This window comes from Pelophylax lessonae (genome assembly GCF_965119305.1).
Source record: "Pelophylax lessonae genome assembly, chromosome: 6".
In the NCBI taxonomy this organism is placed as follows: Eukaryota; Metazoa; Chordata; class Amphibia; order Anura; family Ranidae; genus Pelophylax; species Pelophylax lessonae.
The window spans coordinates 39,178,110-39,203,934 of NC_138773.1; the positions used below are offsets into that span (position 1 = coordinate 39,178,110).

General features: G+C 41.3%; 1 protein-coding gene across 1 annotated transcript in view; it reads left to right on the forward strand.

The window, feature by feature from the left end:
• Window positions 1-25,825, forward strand: part of LOC309558538 (uncharacterized protein) — a gene marked incomplete at its 5' end in the record, with an annotated part of 169,828 nt that overhangs the window by 135,741 nt on the left and 8,262 nt on the right. Inside the window, 4 exons of the mRNA XM_082261617.1 lie at window positions 5,109-5,402; window positions 10,877-11,221; window positions 15,248-15,559; window positions 24,261-24,602. Of these exons, the coding sequence (XP_082117743.1) occupies window positions 5,109-5,402; window positions 10,877-11,221; window positions 15,248-15,559; window positions 24,261-24,602 (1,293 nt within the window). The remainder of the gene's footprint in view (window positions 1-5,108; window positions 5,403-10,876; window positions 11,222-15,247; window positions 15,560-24,260; window positions 24,603-25,825) is intronic.

Here is a 25,825-nt window from a genome sequence, read left to right on the forward strand (position 1 = left end):
TGCCTTGCACCTGTTGAAACCGCGCCATTAAAACCGCGCCAAAACATCAAATAACATTACCGAACAACAGACAGTATCCCGAGCATACAGTGAAATGTTCGAGTCCGTGTCCGGGTACTGAATACCCAAAAGTCTGGTACGATCCCGAACAATGCAGTCCGGGTTCGCTCAACCCTATTAGGCAGTAATCCACAAGAGGTAGTGCAAGTCCCTTAAAGTCCATGATTTGGCAGTAAACTACAAGAGGCAATAAGTCTATAACTGGATTCAGGGCCGCTGATAGGGTGCCATCAGCACAGGGAATCGGTGCGGTCGGGTGGAGGGGCAATTACAGATGGAAGCCCTGTGTGGCCCGCTGCAGCAGCTCAAAGCCAGTTTCTCCCCCTCCTTTAAGCTTTCACCTGCTGCAGGGAGAGACACAGACACAGGGCATTGTTCCTGTAATTGCCTCTCTGACACCGATCTGCCTCCCTTTTCTGCCCCCCCTCCCTGTGTGCCCCTCTTTCCCAGCATCTTTTTTCTGTACTTTTAGTGAAAACATTGTCTTGCTATATTTAGGCTGTATGGGGCCCTGTAATTTCTAACAGCAGCCCTGACTGGATTACTGGCATTTGTAGGTCCATGGGGGTCTCAAGGGGCTCCAGACTCCATTGGGAACCCCAACTGCCCCCCACCAGCTATGTTTTGGCAGTATTTACCCAGGAACTCCTTAAAACAGGAACACAGAATGAAAAATACATTAAATTTCCTGTAGTGACCTGCCTATATGTCTAAGGGTAATCATTAGTCACACAAAAGTGCAGCACTCTCCTTCAACGAAGTGCATTCAAATTACAGTGCATAAATAAATATCTGAAATCAGTGTAAAAATCATCTACTGTATATCTAATAAATTTACCTGCATCCATCTTTCCTTTTAAATTTCTATACAATCCATCAATAAATTATTCAATGTCCGTGAAAAAAAGTGCAGTCCCATACAGCAGAAACTCTTCATTAATTGCCTCTGATCACTACAGTGCCCTTCACCCCACCTATGGGTTTTTTCTCACCTGTTTGAATGGACCTCACTAATTAAAGGAGGTCTATATGCACTTTGTAGTGTTATAAGTGGCTTCGCTCCCACTGGCCGTACACTCCAAATCCGTGGCTCTCAGCAGCTCTCAGTGTGGTGTCAATCATATAGATCAGGGGTCTTCAAACTACGGCCCTCCAGTTGTTGAGGAACTACAATTCCCATCATGCCTAGTCATGTCTGTGAATTTCAGAGTTTTACAATGCCTCATGGGATGTCTAGTCCTGCAACAGTTGGAGGGCTGTAGTTTGGAGATCCCTAATATAGAAGAAAGAACCATAGTGCAAATCGCTAATAAAAAGCATTTATTTCCATATAAAAATCCACTCACATTTCAGAAGTAAAAACTAAGCATTTCACAATACAATCCTCAGCATACACAGCTCCACCTAGTCCCAGTGTGATTACGTGAGGTCCATTCAAGCAGGTGAGAAGACACCTATAGGTGGGGTGAGGGGCACTGTGCTGATCAGAGGCAATTACTGAAAAGTTTCTCGTGTATGGGACTGCACTTTTTTTCACAGACATTGAATAATTTATTGATGGACTGTATATATTTTTAACCATTTGCCGACTGCCTAACAACTATTTCCGTCGGCAGTCAGCCCCTCACAGGCAAAGCGAGGTAGGTCTACGTCCCTAGCCTGTAAGGGTTTTGGGAGCGAGTTTGCGCCGCCTGATGCGCGCTCCTGCTCCCACTCGGTCACGGACCCCCCCGCGCGTGTGCCCGGCGGACCCCATGTCCGCCAGGCACTCGCGATCGTCCGTGACAGCGGGAGACAGGCAGGCGGCTAATGTAAACAAAGCCGCCTGTCAGTCTCCCCTGTGTAAGAATGGAGATCACACGGTTCTACTATGTAGAACCATTGATCACTGTTCTTACACATCAAGCCACAGCCAATCACAGTTAGAAACATGCCCCTAGGGACACACTTAACCCTTCTCTCTCAAAAAAAAAATGAACCCCTTTACTGCCAGTGTCATTTTTACAGTAACAGTGCATATGTATAGCACTGATTACTGTAGTAATGTCACTGGTAACCCCAAAAGTGTCAAAAATGTCAGTCAAGGGTCCGATCTGTCCACCCCAATGTCGCAGTCCCGCAAAAAAATACGCATATCGCCGCCATTACGCGTTAAAAAAAACAACAACAAAAATGACAAACAACTTTCCCTTTGTTAGTAAACGCAATAACTTTTGCGCAAACCAATCAAAATACGCTTTTTGCGATTTTTTTTACCAAACATATGGTAAAAAAAAAATTGGCATAAAATGTTAAAACATTTTGATTTTTACATTTTTTTTGGGGGGGGGGGGAATTTCATATAAAAAAATGTGAAAAATATTGTTATTTTTGCAAAATTTACGCTCTTTTTTTGTTTATAGCGCATGATCAAAAAATTGCACAGGTGATCAAATACCACCAAAAGAAAGCTCTGTTTGTGGGAAAAAAAGGACGTCAAATTTGTTTAGGTACATCGTCGCACGACCGCGCAATTGTCTGTTAAAGTCACGCAGTGCCGAATCGCAAAATAGGCCCTGGTCAGGAAGGGGCTAAAATCTTCCGGGGCTTAAGTGGTTAAAAGAAAAGATGGACTCATGTAAATTTATTATATATACATGGTTTTTACACTGTTTTTACATATTTATTTATGCACTATAATTTGAATGCACTTTATTGAAGGAGAGTGCTGCACTATACAGTATATATTTATTGCATTTTGTACAGGAGGTTGGATGCATAGCTGCTTCCTATAGTATATAGAGTTGTGTAATAGGTGGTTTATACACAAGGATAGCGCAGAAAGTTTTTTCCCATTTATAAGGTTAATCATTACCTCTTCACTGCTTAAGCCCTAAATGAAAATACACACTGCTATTATCTAGTTCCAGAGCCTCACACCTTCCATCTGCTTCCAGCAATAACAATCTACACAGGCTTTAACCCTTCTTTTTTTTTACAAACTTTTTATTCAGGGTAAAAAAAAGGTGGTACAAGTAAATGCAACATAGTAAAAGCAATATATTGTAAAATAACAATGAGGATTGATAAGATATCGTACATTATCAATGTAATATAACAAGTTTGTAATAAAGTGTTGACATATATGTATAATCCCAGAAACTATATACTAATAAAAGACAAGGACATTTTATGAGGTCTTATAATTCCATTAACCACTTGCCGACCGCCTGCCGCAGATATACCTGTATGGCGGTTCGTGGGAGCGCTCCTAAGGGGGCGCACACACCGGCGGAGGCGTGAGCCCGTCCCCATTAGGCAGCGGAGAAGCCGATCCAAGGGGCCCGTGGCCTGCGATTGCAGCTGGGCACCAACGATCGCTCCCGGTGGAGAGAGATTGTCAGTCTGCTGTTGTAAACACAGCTGACCATTGTTCTCTCTGGAAAGAACACAGAGCGCCTGTGATCCTTCTAAAAAGGAACACAGGTCTCTGTGTTGATTTCACAAGTCCCTCCCCCATGCAGTTAGAAATCACTCCCCTAGGCTCACACTTAACCCTTTGATCACCCCTGGGTTAACCCCTTCCCGGCCAGTGTCACTATTACAGTAACAGTGCATATTTTTAGCACTGATTACTGTAGTAATGTCACTGGTCCCCCCAAAAGTGTCAAAAATGTCAGTTAGGGATCCGATCTGTCGGCCCTAATGTCGCAGTCCCGCTAAAAATTGGCAGATCACCGACGTTACTAGTAAAAAAATAAATAAATAAATAAAAATTACATAAATCTTTCCCCTAGTTTGTAGACGCAATAACTTTTGTGCAAACCAATAAAATTATGCTTATTGGAATTTATTTTACCAGAAATATGTAGCAGAATACAAAGTGACCTAAAATAATGAAAAAATGTGATTTAAAATTTTTTTTTTTTTTGAGAATGTTATATAGCAGAAAGTGAAAAATATTGTTTTTTTTCTCAGAATTGTCGCTCTTTTTTTATTTATAGCGCAAGAAATAAAAATTGCACAGGTGATCAAATACCACCAAAAGAAAGCTCTATTTGCGGGGAAAAAAAAGAACAGCGGTTTTATTTAGGTACAGTGTCGCACGACCGCACAATTGTCCGTTAAAGTAACGCAGTGCTGAATCGCAAAAAATGGCCTGGTTATTAAGGGGGCAAATCCTTCCGGTCCAGAAGTGGTTAATGACAAGAAAAATTAAACATACATCGCTTAATTGTCTAATGGTTGAAAGAGAATCTCTGAATGATTAAACCAAGGATCCCATTTTTGTATTAGAAATTTGGAGAATAATGTAGAGTATGGAATATTTTTTACATGAGGATTATTATATTTATTCTTGTTTTCAGTTGTATAATAGGAACAGAGGGGGACTTCCAATGTGATGCTATTAGCAACATGTTACTTATAGTGTAGATTGGTCTCATATGTGATATGGATGACTCTGGGTTGGTCTTAAATAATAGGTAGTTGGTCAAGGAAAGACTAATCTGATTACAAGAGATTTTGGAAAATGCAAAAATATGCAAAATGTAACCCTTCTTTACTGTATCCAAAACTAAAGAACAAACGTTTTGACTTTATTTTATTTACTTTTCCTTTAATTAAATTTTAATATACAAAAAGAGAAATAAAATGATACATATATCTTATAATTAAACATTTATATATATATGGTAACCCTCCTAATTCCGCCCCCCCCCCCCCCCTTCCCCATATTTTGCCATTTTATACAGTTCCTTCCTCTCTCTATGTCTCCTCTTCCCTCATATTCTGTTCCCTCTATATCTCCGTATATCTCCTCGTTCTCTTAAATTCTACCCATAAAGTGAAAATGTTTTCTGTCTAGTCTTCTCTACTGCTAAAAACATTTGACTTTAAATACACTTTAGGACCCAACACTTAACACTTTCATATATCAGGCCCATTGTAAATGAGTTTATTAACAGTGTTTGTATAAACGTGTATATATACAGTACTGTGTGTGTGTGTATATATATATATATAGTATATATATACCACTTTATAAACTGTATCTGTGTTTCCTGCAGTCAGACCTCTCCTCTCCATAGTTAGCACAAAGGTCCAGAGAAATACAGAGCTGACCTGTAAGGCCACAGGATTCCTCCCTCCAGATATCGGGATAATGTGGTACAGAGATGAAAAGGTCCTGAAAAATCAGTTTATGGGAAAACCACAAATGAATGAAGATGGAACATACCAAGTGGACAGCACTGTGACAATCACACTGACCAAGGATGACCAGAACCAGATCTTCTCCTGTAGAGTCCAACATGATTCTTCACAAGAACCTCTGCAGAAGGACCTCCAGCTCATCTATGAAGGTATAAATAATTATCCACTTCTCATCCCAAATATGTTGTATTATGTAGTTTTCTCTATAAAGTATGGATGTGCACTTTCATTTATTTTACCATTATCCTATTTTACATGTATAGAACCATCATCCAACGTTATCACTGCTGTCTGTATTATCCTGGGTTTACTAACATGTGGAGCTGGGATCGGGATTTTTTTGTGGCATCGAAAATGTAGAAAAAAAGGTAATACAAAAATGTAACTGTTTTACTTTCAGGTATGTAAAGTATATCAATGTATACTGTGTCCTTATTGATTTATTTATTTTTTTGTGAAAATTCTTTTTATTGTTTTAACCACTTGCCGACCGCCGCACAACTATTTACTGCGGCAGTCAGCCCCCTACAGGTAACGTGACGTAGACCTACGTCGCTCGCCCACGAGCTTGTAGGGGGTGAGCGCGCACCGCTGGCGGGGCGCTCCCGCCCCCACTCGTTCCCTGTCTAGCCAGCGCGCGTGACCGGCGGCTCCGATGTCCGGCGGCCACTCGCAATCTCCCTCAGGAGTGGGAGAAAGACAGACGGCTGACCGGACTCTCCGGTAGCAGGGAAAACGATCCGGTCCGCTCTTCTCTCAGGCAGGAAGTCAAGTGAGGGCAAGATGGCCCTCATTTGACTCTATGGCCTTGGAGTATCGGAGCAACGTCATACGTTGCTCTCTAGCAATGGATTTAGAGAGCCCATTTTTTTCATCATGAAAAAAAAATGACTTTTTTTTTCTCTTTGTTAGTGTAGTTGTGAAGTGTGAGGTCTTTTTTACCCCAGATCTCACAATAAAGAGGACCTGAAATGCTTATTTCTTTTACAAGGGATGTTTACATTCCTTGTAATAGGAATAAAAGCGATCAACATTTTTTTTTTTTTTTTTTTAAAAACAGTATAAAAGTAAAAGATAAAATAAATAGGGAAAAAAAATTAAAGCACCCTGTCCCCGTTAGCTCGCGCACAGAAGCGAACGCATACACAAGTCGCATCCACATATGTAAACGGTGTTCAAAACACACATGTGAGGTATCTGTAACTGCGCAATTTTGAAGCATGACATGTTGGGTATCTTTATACTGGAGGTAACATTACCTTTCACATTATAGAAACAAAAATGGGCTAACTTAACTATTTTCTTTTTTTTTTCAAAATGGTCAGTTTTTTTTTTTTTTTTTTGTTTATAGCGCAAAATAAAATTGCACAGGTGATCAAATACCAGCAAAAGAAAGCTCTATTTGCAGAGAAAAAGGACATCAACTTTATTTGGGTACAGCATTGCAGTTAAAGTAATGCAGTGCCATATCGCAAAAAATGGCCAGTTCTTGAAGGGGGGTAAACCTTCCAGAGCTGAAGTAAACACATCTATCTGTAGTGTTTACTTATCTCTCTCCAAAGCCCGTGTCTTTCAGCTTCTTCGTTCCTCTGTCATCAGAATGATAACTTCTGGAAAGTCCTCTGACACAGGAGATAATAGCAGCTGGAAATGTATGCTGGGCAGGGAACTTAGAGACAGATAAGCAGAGAGCTGGTCTATTCACAGGTCAGTTCTGCATGTTTCCTTGATCCTCTGCCTATGGTGTAAGGGCATGCCTTTTCATCCAATCAGCTCACTCTGTATGCCCAGACTCCCCTCCCAGTGCTGGAAGAGGAAGAAAAATTTGTAACACGATGTGCACATTCTAAAGAGTGTAGAAAGCTGAAGACAGCAGATACACAAGTAAAACTCATGTAGGGAGATTTGTCTCATCTCTGTGTATCACCTGAGGCTGTTCACTTCACTGGGTATATGTGAGGGTTTACATCGACATTAGGGCTATATAATATGTAGCCACCCCCCGAGGAAGCTACTGGATGATTGAATTCTTTGGTTCCTAGTGATAACCACCCTTCAGCAGTACTATACCCTCTGACACACCAGGGCTGAAAGCAAAGGTGATTATTTGAATGGCATGCCTGGAAGAGTAAAAACCAGTAACAATAACCATAAACAATAGCAAATAGCAGTTACACAAATAACAAAACAAAATTCATGAGATATTATCAAACCTAATTTCATAGGGTACATTAAGGTACGAAGTCTACACCTCCTAGACCTTGACTTATTGGAAACCAAAAATACAGGTTTTATACACTCAGGGGCTGAAAGTCGCAGTCCCTCCTTATCCTCACCTACCACCAGTGGTATATCTGTTTTTGTAATTCCAATGGAAAGGAAAGTAAACTTAAACAAATTCCCGAGGATCCCCAAAGAGATGATACTGTAAAAGAACAGCAATGATGGTGGCCAATAGCCTCTCACCACTAGATATGTCATGGTTTCTAATTCTCGTGGGTGTCTGGAACACTGAACACATGCTTAGGTTGCCTCCTGTTGTCTTCAAAGTTGATTGTACTGGCTCTGATCACTGTTACAGAAGTTGTGGGCACAGAAGTCCTTTCCCACAGGTTGCTGTCCCTCTGCCTTAGGACATGTTTTTTTTGCATGCTCAACAGTCCATCCAGCAACAGTAGCTTCTAGAAATTTGTAACAGCGCAGCCCACAACATGGTGGTATGCCAGTGCTCAGCAGCTTCAGAAATGGTTCCACACAACACACTTTTTCTTACCCTCTATATCAAAAACTTACCTAGAGCCATATTTTACAGAAATTTTCCTCCTCTCTCTGGCTCTATTCTCCTGGGACTTGTAGTAACACAAATTTCTTGACAAACAGGTGCTGCTTCCAGGAGACTACACTCCCCACAGTTTCGTACACCTCCCAGCAACACCCTGTGCTCTTGACTGGTCCTTTCCCAAACTGCAGCTCTAGCCAATCACAGCTCCCTTTCGTACAGTGAATTTGTAGGAGGGGCTTTCTATAAATGTGGCTGCGGGCATGCAACCTGTGGCAATGTCTGTGTCTCTCCATCCCCTCTCACAGGGTAGAGGAGCTGCAGCAGCAGTTGTGCGAGCCATGTGTCCTCCACTGACAGTGATGCCATGGTCATGCTCCTTATACTTTTTTTGTGTAAGAAAGTTTTGGGAAGAGGGGGGCAGATAAGTCATGTGATGCTGTTCTCCTGGCAGCACCTACATCCACTAACTCGGCCACATCCAGGTAAACTAGGAATTCTGAGCCTGGGTTGGAGTCTGGGAAGCCTATGTGCCATCTTTCTCTTTGGTGCCTCTACCTAGAACAGCATTACTCTTGCAAGAAGGACTCCACTTTTAGGGATACCATGTCCCTGGGTATTTTATTTATTCATGGGTCCCCTCTTTGGATGCAATTCTTTTTGCTTAAGGACAGAATAACTGTCCAGGGCTCCTACAGCTTTTTGAAAACCAGTTGCTGGATGATTCTCAGCATCCAGGATCCACAAAATTGAGGGTTCTTTTGTTACTCTGGAACTTTAGCATAAAGCAACTTTAGGTACACAAATTGCACAGAGGGTCACACCCTCTAGACTTGGAACCTCCAAACAAGCACACAACCTGCGCATACCAGAACTTCACTCATAGGACCTCCCCCCAAAGGGGTAACAGTGCATTTCAGTTTTGTCAAATCTTGATCCAACCCACTGATAATAAACCTGGTTGGTCAGCTAACAGACTAGGCAGGGCTGTCTGTATCCACCCCTTCACTGAGTCTAGCAGATGATGTAATACAGATTGTCCTTTTTCACAATGTTCTGCAAGAGGCTTTGCAAAAATAACATCCCTTATAGTGCAGTTGCACATCTCTGCCAGTAAGGAGTAAGTATCTCCAATGGTTAGAGAGGCTGGATTCATCCTTCTTTTTATGGATAGTGTAGGACCCACTGACAATGGGGTACTTTGACGTAATAGGGGGGCTTGAGCACGATATGGCCATATGGTGGGACTAAATCCCCATTTTTATTTATTGATTGCTTTTATATTTATTAGTCATTTCTTTTGCATGTGTGCGCTATTCTCTGTAAATATGCATGTTGCTTGGTTCATAGCTGCACCAGCTTTAGAAATGCATGTTCAGGGTGTGCCCCCCCCCCCCCCAGCTCTTTGTTTGTTTGTTAGGAATTCTGAGCCTGGGTTGGAGTTTGGGAAGCCTATGTGCCATCTTTCTCTTTGGTACCTCTACCTAGAACAGCATAGCAGATGATGTAATACAGATTGTCCTTTTTCACAATGTTCTCCAAGAGGCTTTACAAAAATAAGAGAACAACTGCTACACAGCATGGCTTTCAGGAAACACATCACTAAACAGAATATATTTTTAATATCAAGCTACTGAGTAATTAAAAGATATAGTACCTGCAAGATTTAGTGTGAGTTTTAGACCCCATTCAGACTAGCGCGACTTGTCAGACGACTTGTCAGCCTGACAAGTCGCGCTCGGTCGCAGTCCATTGATTAGCACAGGACCCGTTCTAATAGGAGCGACACAAGTCTCTCCGACTTATAAAAAGGGTCCTGTACTACTTTAGGGCAACCTGGGAGCGACTTGCATTGACTTCCATTATGTAAAGTCCCTGCTAGTCGTGCCGCTGTGCACCGCGACTTCACAGGTCGCCCCTCGAAGTCGGATCGCCTCAGTGTGAACCAGCTCTTAGCCTTTTATGTTATCATTTACTAAAAATAAGTTGCTAGTTCTAGAAATATTTATGTCTCTGGGTGGGTAGCTTGAATGTAAATTATGCCAAATTAGAGACCACTTCTCATGCGTACGGAGAGCCTTAAGTTCTAAAGAGTAGAAAAATACATACATATATTCAGGGCTTTATTCCAGTAGGAATGCAGGGAGATCTATTGTTGTTGGCCGGGGTCTATTGCTGCTGGCTGCTGGAGGGTCTATTTATTCTGGCTGCTGGGAGATCTATTGTTACTAATGAGGGTCTATTGTTGTTAGCGTGGATCTATTGTTGTTGAGGGGTATTTTGGTGCAGTAGATTTATTGTTGCTGGGAGGGGGGTCCACTATTGCTTGGGGTATCTATTGCTGCTGGAGGATTCTGTTGTTTCTGGGGAATCTGTTTTTGGTTCTGCATTATATAAAATAGACACAGTACTGGGATGTGGGTATGGTGTGGAAACAAGGGAAGGTGATTGGAGTTGGGTGAAGAGAAGGGGTGACCTAGAAGGGGGGAGTACCTGCACCTATTCTCTGAGGAAAAAAAGCCCTGCATATATTTCATTACATCTTGTTATGAAGTCTTGAAGACCAGTGCATAGTGGAATTGACTTTTTTCAGCCTTATAAAATCTCAAGCTGATGGGACACAAGGGTCAGGAGATGGTGTAGGGCCAACTTGACCAGGGGAAGACTAGGGCTGCATATAACAACAAATGTATCTCTGAGTGTAAGTCATCTTACACCCTCTTTTATTTAACAACACATATGTTAAAATGTAATCATTTTGGCACAACAAGAACAATGGTATGAACAAAAATTTCCTTGCAATTTATTAAGCAGCTGACGTGTTCATAATCAATTAATTTGCAGAAATGGGAGCTTTAATTGAAGGTCCTACCAAGCTGATAGCTGGAGAAGAAACCTCCGTATGCTGTAGAGCCACCAATTGCCCAGAGAACATGAGTGTGACTTGGCTGGAGAAGAGAGGAGGACAAGTCTATGAGATCCCAGAGTCCCATGGAGAAGATAAGGAAGAAGAAGAGAGACTGATGGACACACAGTATGGGGTCATGTCATGCAGAGACGGACCAAACTACACATCTTCACTAAAGTTCAGACCCAGTGTGGCCAATCACAAAGACGTGACCTTCATCTGTAGATATAGCTGTGGGAAATGGAAGAAAGAGAAAACATTTCACTGCAGAGCTATTTATGGTGAGGAGTCTCAATTAGTACATCCATGATCCTTGCTTACTGTTGTGTATAATGGTGTAATAGCTTTAAAAACAGGAAAAATGCCATCCAATGATCAGTGTTCACTGCTCATACCTTGTCTCTTTTAATTGGGTAACTTCTGGCACACAAGAATGTTTTAACTTATGATTTTTCATTTTATAAAATATGTACATACTGTATACTTTATATAGGGAACTGACAGAAACCTACAATACATTTTAATACTTTATTTTTTTTTTACAAAGTAACATTAACAACTGCATATTGTTATTGCAGATATAGTCAAAATGAAAAGATTGCATGTAATCTGACCCAACAGCATTCCACTCAAGCGCTCACTTTTTTCGGCTAGGTTCTAAGCATTCACTGTTCCTCACAGATTGCAATGTCTTTTATTAGCCTCCTCCTTCTTGCTTCTCAACTGAGTGACAATGTATCACCAGGCTTGTGTACTCAAGGGTTGGTTTGCAGTGGAGATCTCCATAAGGGTCGGTTCACATTTCTGCGAGTGCGCCGATCGCATGTAATTCGGAGCGCACTGCTCCTTCATTACATGCGATCGGAGGTGCGGATGCGAATTCAGCCATACACTTTGTATGGCTGAATTCGCACTGTAACCGCACCAAACACGCACATGACCCTTTTTTCCAGCCGCATCAGGATCGGATCACACTTGTGCGATCCGATCCTGTGCGAACTGTCAGATCGCACTGCGATATGCGATCAAACTGGGGGTGTCGTTAACATTTAATTGACACCCCCTGCGTATCACATATGGCAGTGTGAACTGCCAGGGGTGCGTTTGCAATGCGGGAACAGGCTGCGAATTCGCAGCCTTCCCGCATCGCACAAGTGTGAACCGGGACTCAAAGAAGAAAAAGCAAATGTAACTTTTTTTTTTTGATTGCAAACTCTTTATTCAGGGTCTAAAAAAGGCAGTACAAAAAAATCAATATGCATTAACAGAGGTGCATTACATACTATATTAGCATCATGGCACCATAAAGAGTATCAATAAGAAACTTTTTTTTTTTTTTTTTTGTTTAAAAACGTTTATTAAAGAGAATTCAGATACAAAGTTGTACAAACATAGAAAATGTGAGAATAAACATGAAATATTCATATAAACATGTATCAATTTAAAAAAAAATTATGATTTTACAAAAATAGAGTTAGTTTTAATGCTTTAAAATATATATATATATATTTTTTAAGATTAATAACTAGTGTTGAGCGAAAACGGACTGTATTATTCGGATCCATACCGGATAAATGGATTTTTGTTACCCGGACACGGACCCGAAAACTTTACTGTATGTTCGGGTTTAAAATCCGTGTTCGGTAATTTTATTTAGTTTTGTATGTAATGGCGCGCTTTTAATGGCGGGCTTTCAACAGCCAATCAACAAGCGTTTAACTGGTGTGTGTCATCACAGCCATGCCTACTAATGTATTAGTAGCTTTGATTGGTCAGCTGAAGCATGTGACCCAGGTCTTTATAAGCTCGAGAGACACAACGCGGTGCGTCAGTCTGCTGTAGTTTAGGGAGAGAGAACACAGAACGGTGCTGGCTGCTGCTGATTAGGAACAGACAGGGTAAAACAACATTGTGCTGAAAAGAATGCAGGGACAGGTCGGAGTGTAGGCAGGGAAAGATATTTGAGCATTTTAGGGACAGGCTGGAGAGAGTAGGCAGGGAGAGATTAGGAGACACAGGACAGAACAATCATCCATTAGCGATCTACATCGATTTTGCTGTGTGGGGGTGGTGCAGTGAACAATCTTTTTTGCCCTCACTTGAGCCCACTGAGGAGGAGGGAGAAAAAAATATATTTTTATCAGTCTGTTGTGTGCAGCGTTCAGCTATATTTTACTACAGATTGCTGTTCTAATCTGTTATTTAAAAATTACAAATTTAAAGGGGAATTTTTTTTTTAAGAGCACTTGCCATGCTCTTAACTACATTTTGCTGCCATTTGAAGCACTCTAGCCTTTTCCATTGGTTTTTTAGAGCCATTTTAGTGCCTGAAAGTTCGGGTCCCCATTGACTTCAATGGGGTTCGGTGTCCGGGTAAAGTTTGAAAAAAGTCCGGGTCCGTGTCGAACCTGCCGAACACGGACATCCAGGTGTCCGCTCAACTCTATTAATAACAAAATGATATATTTAGCATAAAAAGAAATCCAAAAATAATAAAAAGGAATAAGAAAATAAATAACACAATAACTTAATGCCATCGTCTCTTGAGCCTCAAAAGGAGGCAATAGCAACCATCTTCACCTATCTGGTAACCAGAATATATATTAGGAAATATGGTGATATATGCTGCGCTTGACATAGATCTTGAATCAAATAAACGTTTTTATATGACTAAAGAGCATTTATACAGATACCAAGGTGTACAAAGAAACTTTAAGCATATGTATTAAATGGGGATATAGGGAAAAAAAGGGGGAGGGAAGGGGACTGAGCAAAAAAGGGGGGGGGGAAGGGGGAATGGGACTTTAAATGAGACTCGTGCAATAGAGTCTCCATCCCTGATATGTTCCCTATGTTTAAGCATATGTAGCTGAATTGTTGACATGGTACTCATCAATATCAAAGAAGTATAAAAAAATAGCAGAGCAGTATATGCATCAAAGCCCATATGTAAATGAATGAAGGATGTAAGACTTCCTCAGCTATCCAACCTGGTGAAGGAGGATCTCAGAGTGGCTATACCAAGGATTCCATTTGTTTTCAAAAAATGTCATAGAATTATACAGGGTATGAAAAATCCTCTCTACTATCATAATGCTATTTAATCTAGGTTTCCATTGAAGTGTAGGGACTGATGGGGATTTCCAATTCGAGGCTATGAGCCACAATATTTAGACACTAATGGTGTGGATTAATCACATTTGGGGTATGGATAGCTGTGGGATGGATTGGAATAATAGGCAGTCGACTAATTTTTTTTTTCTTTTTTTGATTATTTATAAACGCTTATTAAAAGTATATTCAAGTACAAAAAAAGAAACGGTTGTAACATCATTTTGAAAATACAATCTTAATAGATCTTACAGACAATAAACATACATAAAACTATCAGTAACAATAAGCATATATTTAGTTGTTGCTCAACATATATTATTTCAGAAAATAGATCATTTTCAAAATTAAGGGAAGAATATATAGGAATATTCGTGAAGGCAGTCGACTAATTTAAGGCTTATCTGAACACCTGCGATTTTCGAAGCAAAATCAGAAAGACGCTTCCAAATATAAGAGAGCTTATCACAGTCCCAAAAGATATGTGAAAAGGAACCTGGGGTGGGGCAGCCCCTGAAGCAATTCGGTGGGACAGAGGGGAAAATGGCATTTCGTTTTGTAGGGGTGAAGTACCATCTTGTTAACAGTTTGATTGCTGTATCCAGTGCGGTTCTACAGTAAATTGATCCCCGGGCAAGACTCCCTCCCGGCGACATCCCCCCAAAAAAAAAAATAACATGACAACATAACAATAAATGCAGAGTGCCACAGCATTGCCCCCAATAAAGGCAGAGTGCCACAGTAATGCCCCCAATAAATGCAGAGTGCCTCACTCTGCAGCGGGGATCTCGGCATCTCCCTCAGCAGTGCTCGAAGCGGAAAAGAAGAGTTCCGGCGCATGTGAGCGCCCAGCGTCGCTGTAAATAAGATATTTTCTACAATGTTACCTAAAGACACACACTGAACATTATCTAATCCATTCACAGAGCGGATTAAATGATTTTACAAGGACTTTAACTAGAGTTTATTTTGGGGATTACAGAGATGCTGATTCCTGAGCTGACAGGGAGGGAGAGGGGAAGAGAAGATAGGGGAAAAATAAGATATCCCCCGAAAATAAGCCCTAATGCATTTTTTGTAGCCAAAATTAATTTAAGACCCTGGCTTATTTTCGGGGGAAACATGGTATCTTATCTTCTTCATGTCAATAACATATTTCCTCATACGGTTTATGTTTTATTTATTATTTTTTTTAGCAAAACCTCATCTCTTAGAACCGGTATCACGAAGTTTATTTGGCTCCGGGGGTTTGAAGTATTTGGTCACTCTGGAGAAATTTTACCCCAGAGATATCACAATCAGATGGACACATGGAGTGGGGGAGACACAACAAGTCTTATCATCTACAGAGACGTTCACAGATATTTCTGATGGGACTTATAGTGTCTGCAGTGAGGTCACAATTCCTGAGGAGCTCCTGAAGGATCCAGAATTCAGAGTACGAGTGAGCTGGGAACATGAATCTCTGGACACACCGAGGTATAAGGATCTATCTATCAGAGACGCGGGTGAGTTATAGGAGGTTCATCAGTATATATACAATATAGACTATCAGGTAGGATCCATATGAGAGGTGCAGGTGGACAAAAACGTACTGTCAAATAGGGGCTTATTTTTGTTTAGTCAATAGAAAGTATTACTAAACATCACGCAATCTACCATGGATTGCAGAACCACTGATTTATATCATAAGAGAAAAAAAGACTCTCTGCAATCGTCCATGACATGAATACAAAAAAAGAACAAATCTAAATCCGACCAAACTGGCAAGACAAGGATTACACAAAATATATATAAAATATAATTGCATTACAAATAATAAAAGGTCATACAATTGTGTATGTAAAGACTACAATAACAATATCTTTAAAAGCAATGTTATTTCTTGCTCATAAATCAGATCAACTGCATATACTTTAATTGTGTAAGTAACATTAACTAAGTTATACGTGGTTAATATACCCAATAAAAATATAGATATAGGTCTCCATAAGTTAACAAATTTCACTTAGGATAGCTTCATCAGGACGCATGAAGAATAATAGCAGTTGTCTACAAGGAAAGAATATTATAATTAAACATATGCATAAATACTTAGGTATTTCCACATATCACCTGCAAGCCCCAAAATTGGGAGCAAACTTCAATGCCAGAGCAATGACTGGACATGGGGGATCCCCTAGGAGAGCACCAGAGCACAAAGAGAGGCCGACAGAAAAAAACATTAACAGGCAGTCTCTGGGTTACAAACAAGATAGGTTCTGTACGTTTGTTCTTAAGTTGAATTTGTATGTAAGTTGGAACAGGTAAAATTTGAGCCAAAAAAATAATTTTTACATTTTTTTAGATAGCATAGGTAAGGATTAACACCTCTGTAACATTTTTTTTTCACCTCACTTACTATCCCTGTGACAATTGAATTTTGAAAATGTTGGATTGTTGTGGAAACAAGGATTGGTGATAAGGCTTCAGTGCAGACACTTTTTTCCCATGATAGCTCTTACAGGAGTGAATCTCCCTTTCTGGGGTAGATTTCCTCTCACTTCCTGAAGTCTCTCTCCATTTGTAAGTAGGAGTCCTAGGTAAGTTGGATGTTTGTAACTCGGGAACTGCCTCTAATTACAATTTCATAGTCATTCAGAATAGCAGCATAGTCCCATTGACCCAATGTACCAGGTGTTTTAACTTGGTTATATCACCAAGCCTAAATTACAATACCTACTAAAAATCACCAACTAGGACTGCATCTACTGTATAAATTAAAAAACAGAGAATCAAAAATCTGTATACAAACCTTCTCTGTATATAATTTCCAATAGTTACAACAAGGAAGCAAACTATTACTTCCAATAGGTATAGTCAACCATAATTGGGTTGCAAAACTCTTTGGACAATAATCAATTTATGGACTCAAGAACACAAGAACAAGAGGGTCAAAGGCTTATAGCAAATATAATAAGCACTTATATAGTTGCATATACAGTCATGATGTAATCATCATCATTAGGCTTCTATGCCAACCATCACGACACTAAACATTATGGTTTGGGCACCCATCATCTTGAGTTTATGGAAAGGTACAGTCATAGGGGTATCCAAAATGTCCAATCTCTTCTTCCATTCACAAGCCTTGGCCGACGGTGTCTTCTGGTGCCACACAGACATTAGAACATCTGGATCAGGAAACATTTATTTAATGTCTACTGACATACTGGCACCTTAAGAATTTGCTCCAGCTACATGGAATAACATGGACCTACTATTTGATTCATCACTTCCAGACCACCTGCCATGTATTTATGTTGCTACTTTGACGTTAAATACCAGAGTTATGGCAACAGATAGCTGCAATAACCCCAGTTGTTTTCTTACACAGCAAGCAGTCCTCTTTCACACAATAGTGGTCCCAGCGGCAGATTCGCCATGGGATCACTTTTATGGGTGGTGGGAGAGGTGCTTTAGCAAGGAATACACATTCCACATCAATATTCATGCTTTCAAAATTAGTGAGTGAAGTAAATTGCCTCCAGCATTGTTCCTGTTCTTACTGGAGGCTGCCATTTTGAGGAAGCACAGAGCCCCTAAGCAGCAGTAAATCTTTAGGTTGTCAGCAGATTGGCCTCTAAAAATTTTGCACAGTGCCTAAAAATAAAGAGCAACTGAGCATGTGCAGAGTAGAGTGAGACCATCTATTACTAGATCTATTACTAGCAAGACTTCATTTTCTGAATAAAGTTCCACTTTAAGAAAATAGAACCAAATAATTAAATTGATTAATCAGTTAATCAAGGGGTCCCTCTACTCATGATTAGAGATGGGCCGAACACCCCCTGGTTCGGTTTACGCCAGAACTTTCCAACATTGCAATAGCTCAGAAACTGGATAACGAACTCCATTGAAGTCTATGGGACCTGAACTGGAACAATCAAAAGTGTCCATTTTGAAGGCTTAGATGAAGTAATTTGGCATACAATGGTCATGGGTGTCTGGGTACTGCCCTGGGGGACATGTATCAATGAAAAAAGTTTGTAAAAAACATAATTTTTAAATGAGCAGTGATTTACTGATGCTTAAAGTGAAACCATCAAAATGAGAAATAACAATAAAAATTAAAAATTCCTTTAAATATAATGCCTGGAGGGTGCATTATGGTGCATCTGTACCATACATAGAACCTGCTGCAGTGATAATGACATTTATAAAGGCAAAAAAACTACATTTTCCCGGCGGCGGCGCAGTGCATTGTAGTCGTTGGGTGGGCCAAACAAACGGTCGACCGCCCTGATAATTTCAATGTTTACCGAAAAGGGAGATGGGATAAAGAGGGGAAGAGACTGCACAGGGTCTACAATAGTCAGGTGGTGAACCTGGTGTCAAGAGAATGTACCTAACAGGGCTTTCCCCTCATCTGAGAAGGAGAAGTTCACCCAATAAAACAATGTCTTGGAATAGATTTCATGCTAGTCTTGGGACTAAAGAGTGAGCTCCTTTATCTTCCTGATTTCTTTTAATTTGTTTAGCCAAAGCAGTCTGGGGGGAAATGAGGGATCCTTCCAAATCAGAGGAATGCAGGCTTTAGCTGTGTTAAAGAGGTGGAGCGTTCTTCAATACGTTTTCACAGTAATGTGGGAGTTATACAAGATAAAAATAAATGGGCCTCTGGGAGTACACAATTCTTGAACCTTTGAGAAATTATTCTCCAAAAGGGGAGAAGTTTTGGACAAGACCAGAACATGTGGAGAATATCCAAGGGTATTCGGTGTACCGGAAGGACAGGGTAGGAAAAAGAGGGGGAGGGGTATGTCTCTATGTCAAGAACAATATAAAGGTGATAGAAAGGAGTGACATTACGGAAGGGATGAGTATGGAGTTAGAATCTGTGTGGGTTGAACTCCATAGGGAAGGAGAAAAGGGGAAAGTAATTGTGGGGGTTTGCTATAGGCCACCTAACCAAGGGGAGGAGGTAGAGCTGGAATCCTTAGCACTAATGAGTAAAGTGGCAAAATTGGGATCAGTCATCATATTGGGGGACTTCAATTATCCTGACATTGACTGGGATGAGGGGACTGCACACTCACAGAAGGCCCGCCTATTCACAGAAACCTTACTGGATAATTACATGTCACAGTTGGTGGATTCTCCGACTAGAGAAAATGCAGTCCTGGATCTATTGATCACTAATGACCCAGACATAATCTCGGAGGTAGTAGTTCAGGACAACCTGAGCTCTAGCGATCACAGGATGATCACATTTAGTATAAATAACAATATAACAAGGCAAGTGGGGAACATAAGAACCCTAAACTTCAGAAGGGCAAACTTTCCAAAATTGTACTCATTGATGGAAAGGGTAAACTGGGACCAGACCCTGGGATCCCTGACCACAGAGGAAAAATGGGAATGCTTTAGGAACATATTAGGCAAAGGCATCTTGCAGTGCATTCCTATGGGAAATAATTTTAGAAGAGACAAAGCCAAACCTGGCTGGCTAAACCGTAGCGTTAAAAAACTTATTAGGGGAAAAAAATTGGCCTTCAAGAAATATAAATCAGAGGGCACTGTATTGGCTTTCGAGCAATACAGGGAGGCAAATAAGAAAAGTAAACACGAAATCAAAATGGCTAAAATCAACTTTGAGAGACAAATAGCGGAGGATAGTAAAAAAAACCCAAAGAAATTCTCTAAATATATCAACAGCAAAAAAACTAGGGCAGAGCATATTGCACACATAATTAGCGATGATGGGGGGATGGTTACAGAGGACACTGAAAAAGCAACCGTGCTGAATGCTTTTTTCTCGTCAGTCTTTACACAGGAAACGGAGGGGTACACTGACCATGACTGTATGGTTAGTAGTAATACACAGGACTTGCCACTATGGCTAACAGAGGGTGAAATCAGGGAAAGGCTGGATAAACTTAACACAAACAAATCACCAGGCCCGGATGGCGTACATCCGAGAGTACTCAAGGAACTCAGTAAGGTTATATCCAGACCACTGTTCCTGATCTTTGCTGACAGTATTAGGACATGAGATGTACCAGGGGATTGGAAGAAAGCTAACGTGATTCCGATATTCAAAAAGGGCCAGAGGCATATCCCGGGAAATTATAGGCCTGTCAGTTTGACATCAATAGTATGTAAACTTCTGGAGGGGATGATAAGGGACTATATCGTAGAGTTTGCTAAAGACAACAACATCATCAGCAGTAATCAGCACGGGTTTACAAATGGGCGTTCTTGTCAAACCAATCTCTTAGCATTCTACGAGGAGGTAAGCTGTGAGCTAGATAGGGGGAGACCAGTGGATGTGGTGTACTTGGATTTCGCTAAGGCGTTTGATACAGTTCCCCACAAGCGTTTAATTTATAAAATAAGGTCTGCAGGTATCGACAGCAGAGTTTGCTCTTGGATACGGAATTGGCTTAAAGGGCGTGTCCAAAGGGTGGTAATAAACAGCGCATACTCAGACTGGTCTGGCGTGGTAAGTGGGGTGCCCCAGGGCTCAGTCCTGGGACCAACCTTGTTCAATTTATTCATAAACAGCATTGAGGACGGGATCAGTAGTGCGTTATCAGTTTTTGCAGATGACACAAAATTGGCCAGGGCAATAACTGCACAGCATGAAGCAGTTATCCTACAGAATGACCTGGACAAAATTACAGAGTGGGCAACGACATGGCAAATGAGGTTTAACGTGGAGAAGTGTAAGGTTTTGCACTTGGGGACTAAAAACATAAAAACACAATACACGTTAGGAGGGGAACCCTTGGGGGAATCAAAAATGGAGAAGGATCTGGGAGTCTTGGTTGATGATAGATTAGGCAACAGCATGCAATGTCAAGCGGCAGCTGCCAAAGCCAGCAGAATATTAGCATGCATAAAGAAAGGGATGTATTCCAGAGATAAGACTATAATCCTTCCACTTTATAAAACTCTGGTCCGACCGCATCTGGAGTATTCTGTCCAGTTCTGGTCGCCAGTCCTCAGGAGGGATGTGTTGGAGCTGGAGAGAGTCCAGAGAAGGGCAACTAAACTAATTAGGGGATTGGAGGACCTTGACTATGAAGAGCGTCTACAATCGCTCGATTTATTCTCCCTGGAGAAGAGACGTCTGAGGGGGGACATGATAGCAATTTATAAATATCTTAATGGGGATCCCAGCTTAGAAAAAAAGCTGTTCATTCGAAGGGATTGCATGAGGACTCGAAGGCATACAATGCGATTAGAGGAGAAGCGTTTTAACCACAGGCAACGTGGGGGGTTCTTTACTGTTAGGGCTACAAGATTGTGGAATTCTCTACCACAAGAGGTGGTTTCTGCGGGTAGTATGGTGGCTTTCAAAAGACTCTTAGACTTACATCTCAAGGATCAGAACATTCAGGGGTATATGAGATGAGTACAGCCACACACACCTACACAGGTTGAACTGGATGGACTATTGTCTTTATTCAACCTCACCTACTATGTAACTATGTAACTATGTAATAGTTCATTATTTTGGTCACATCTTCAGCAGCATTCTGATACATTGGGGTAACATTTTTTAAGGTTGGCGGGGGTCCTTACCACCTTGTTAGGGTTTTATAATTGGTCTTCTGATATCTGGAAAAGAATGAGGGGTTAAAGGAGAAGTGCAGTATTTTCTGACACGGTTCCTCAGTAAAGAAATTTGTAGGTCATCTTCTCAACATCGCAGGGTGATCAATTTCCCTATTGTGGAAAGGAATGGAAGTCAAACAAGATGGACATAGAGTGTTGGACAAAATTGGGGTCAGTGCATAGCTGCTCAAATTAAGGTAATGGGTATGAGAAGGATTGTGAAGGTAAGAGAGAAGATAAAAAGTGTTTTAATTGTAATGCTTTGAACAGTATTGGGCCATAAGCTCTGTCAGGAGCAGTCAAGTCACCCACAGAGGACCATTGACCAGTTTTCAGTCTTTTTAAATCTGCAGATTTCTTAAAAATAATCCCTGTTGGTCCCACCATGAAGTTCCTTGTTTAGGCACTTCCTATTATGAGGTGACAACTGTCTCCCAGCTGTGCTCCCATGCTGTCACCCTGCCACATGCTCCCTTAGTGGAGTTGTGCCAACACGCATTGTGCAGTCATGGTCCACCGTTTTCTTCATCAAGAAGTCAGTGCAAAGCAGTGATGTACAGCCAATGCTGGATTGCATGCATGTGGGCGAAAACTGGCTTAAAGAGGCTTGAGCAGCACTGAGAAAGAAAAAAAGGATGAAATGAAAGGAGAAAACATATTTTATGAAAAATAAGTGTCACTTGTTTATAAATCTAGTAAAGGTTTATGTCTATTATAGCATTCATGTTAATCATGGATATGTAGCTCTGCCCCCTTGGGGCTTGCTGTTAAGTGTATGTTCTTCTGCACTGCTTTGACCCTGTAAACTGGGAAGGCCTCCTTACACTCTAGGTTCAGACATGTTGTATATACTTTAAAGTAACACACTGACACAATGTGAATGAGCTGTAACTTTACTCAGATGAACTTGTAAAATTGTATCAGTCAACTAGGCCCTGGATAAACCACCAGGGTTCAGCTGAACTGACTTTAAAAAGACAGTGAAAAAACAGGTTGTAATAACACCAAATTATATTAATAAACACAATCTCATGGAATATGCATGTAAATCTCTCAAATAGCCATATATTAGTACTATGAAGCACTCAGGCTAAGGGGGGAACCCCGGGCCGGCCTATACCACCTGTATCCTGATGAGAGATCAGTAACGTGTTCCCTTTAAGAAACAATAGTATAACAATGTCCTACTAGCAAGGTCTTGCTAAAGTCTTCACCGGCAGTTGGAGCTCATGAAATGAACAGTTTCCAATATGACTGTGTATAACAAGCAATGCAGAATAGTTGATTATAATCCTAAGTGATCTGGTGGCTGATTCAGTTACAAAAGTGACTGTGTTCAGTGTAACTAGAACTGTAATAATTGTGGTCTGAACTCCGAGCAGGTGCCCCCTCACCAATTCCTGATGTCCATCAATGAGGGTCCTGGGTAAACAGGCAATGGCAATCCTCCACGCTCTGTGGCCTCGAAATGGGTGCGCTCTGCTGTCTCAGGGTGTCCCGCCGAGTCCACCCAATCAGCGATGCTGCATGGATGTCTGCAATGCTGCGATGAACATCTGTTCCGCCAGGGCTGAGTCTGCAGGCAGATGGGGCAGACCCATGTGCACACGATGGGTTCCAGGAAGCAAGAGGCCCCCAAGCCTGTTTAGCCAATCCCCTTATAGCCTCTTCTAAGATGCTGCTTTGTAATCCAAAGCTTGCTCTGAAAGATAGTTCTTAAACAATCCAGCCGCATAGTCATAGCTTTACAGAAGACTACAATTCCCACAATGCCATTCTCCCAGTCCCTGCAAAATGATGATTTAATCCTGAAACCATCACTAGAGGGATACAAAGACAATCTGAAGGAACAGAAGGTAAGTCTACACTTTCAGATAATGGTAGTCCGGTCCCAGCTACAGATACATTTATAGGCATTTGCAGTTGTGTTCAAACTAGTGATCAACCGATATCGGTTTTTCGTTGCCGATACCGATATTTTGGCATATCTGTATTTTTTTTTTTTTACTGGACAGGTACTCTTGTGGAGGGATCTGGGGTTCTAAAAGACCCCAAACCCCTCCTCTGCACTTACAAGCACTCAAAACGCCAAGTTTGGCTGTTTTGAAAGCTGTCATTTGTTTTAATCTGACGCCAGTACCCGTAAGTGATGTCATGACATCACTTCATTGCTTATATCTTTAATTTGTACATATGTGAGTGGCATATTCAATAACATTTGTAAATGGAATTATGCTATGTGACATCATTTTACCCTTACATGAGCAATATTTGGAATATCGGCTAGTTCCGGGGCCAATACAGATAAATCGGCAAAAGTCAATATCAGCCCTCGATATATCGGCTTGCCGATAATCGGGCAATCTCTAGTTCAAACATGCCTTTATACCAGCAAATGCAGGCTTCAGAAGCAGAAAGAGTAGCAAACCACCACTTGCTAAGATGTTGTCTAGGTCTGTGTTAAGAGGTCCACTGAACCTGATGCTGATGCTGAGTTGCTGCTAGTCAACTTCCTGAGCTGTCAAGGTTTGTATACACTTCTTGCAGATGTGGGAGATTAAATTTTGACCATAAAGATGGCACACTTTAATATTTTATTTTTTTCAGAATACCCATGGACTCCAGTGGTGGAAGAGATACAGACACCCAAAGTATTCCATGACACCCCAGTCACTCTGCAGTGTCATATCTCTGAATATTTCCCTAACGCTGTCACTGTGACATGGCTGAGAAGAAGTTTGCATCAGGAGGAGACTGAGGAGACTGATAATATGGTTAGCAGAACAAGAACATTCAGGAGAGAGGCTGATAACACATACAGCTGTACAGCCACTCTAATTATCATCCCCACACTGGTCATCCACCAGGGGGCAGAATACATCTGTAGGGTGGATCACCCCTCTCTGGAGAGGCCCATCGAGAGAAGAACTGAAAATTTTGTTGTAAATGGTGAGTGTTTGTATTGTTTGTACAGATCATGCATCACATTCATTCCTTCAACTTACAGCAAAGCGTATGTTACCCTGAATATTTATTATTTTCTATGTGAGTGTTCACATTTGTGTATTTTAAAAATCATAATCTCTATAATTTTCATGTTCTTCTTCCATTTGAAGTACCTGGTTGATCCTGCCAGTCACCTTTCTTCTTTGTTTTAAACTGACCCCACAAAGCACAGAAGCTTATCTGTGCTTGCATGGTCAGTTGCCATCCTTTGGCTGGCCATTCAGAGGTACAGGACACTGTGGAGACACACAGCATGCCTGGATTAGGTAGTTGATTTAGTCATTACACCCCCCCCCCCCAACCAATTACATCCCTGCCCATGGCACACACCTCCTCCCAATCACAGCCTGACACTTGAACACCTCCCCTGCTCAAACACAATCTGCATCTTGCTTTGGCTGAACAGACTATGCAAGAGACACCTGATCACATGACAGAACTGTTTAACTTTGTACAAAAGATAGGAATGTTCATTTCTGAAACCAAAAGCAGTTATGATACATTCCTCAGAGATTTTGCTCCATAGTGACATGATAACATCACGCAGTTGCTGCAGATTTGATGGCTGCACATCCATGATGCAAATCCCAAAGGTGCTCTATTGGATGAGATGTGGTGAGTGTGGAGGCCATTGGAGTACAGTGACCTCATTGTCATGGTGAAGAAACCAGTGGTGAGATGATTGGAGCTTTGTGACATGGGGCATTATCCTGCTGGAAGGAGCCATCAGAAGATGGGGACACTGTAGTCATAAAGGGATGGACATGGTCAGCAACAATACTCAGGTAGGCCGTGGCGTTTACATGATGCTCAATTGGTGCTAAGGGGGCCCAAAGTGTGCCAGGAAAATATCCCCCCCCCCCCCCACACCAATACACCACCAGCCTGAACTATTGATACAAGGCAGGATGGATCCATGCTTTCTGACCCTACCATCTGAATGTCCCAGCTGAAATCAGGGACTCATCAGACCAGTCAACGTTTTTTCAATATTCTATTGTTCAATTTTGGTGCCCCTGTGTGAATTGTAGCCTCAGTTTCCTGTTCTTAGCTGGCAGGAGTGGCACCCAGTGTAGTCTTCTGCTGCTGTAGCTCATCTGTCTCAAGGTTTGATGTGTTGTGCGTTCAGAGATGGTATTCTGCATACCAGTGGTTATTTGAGTTAC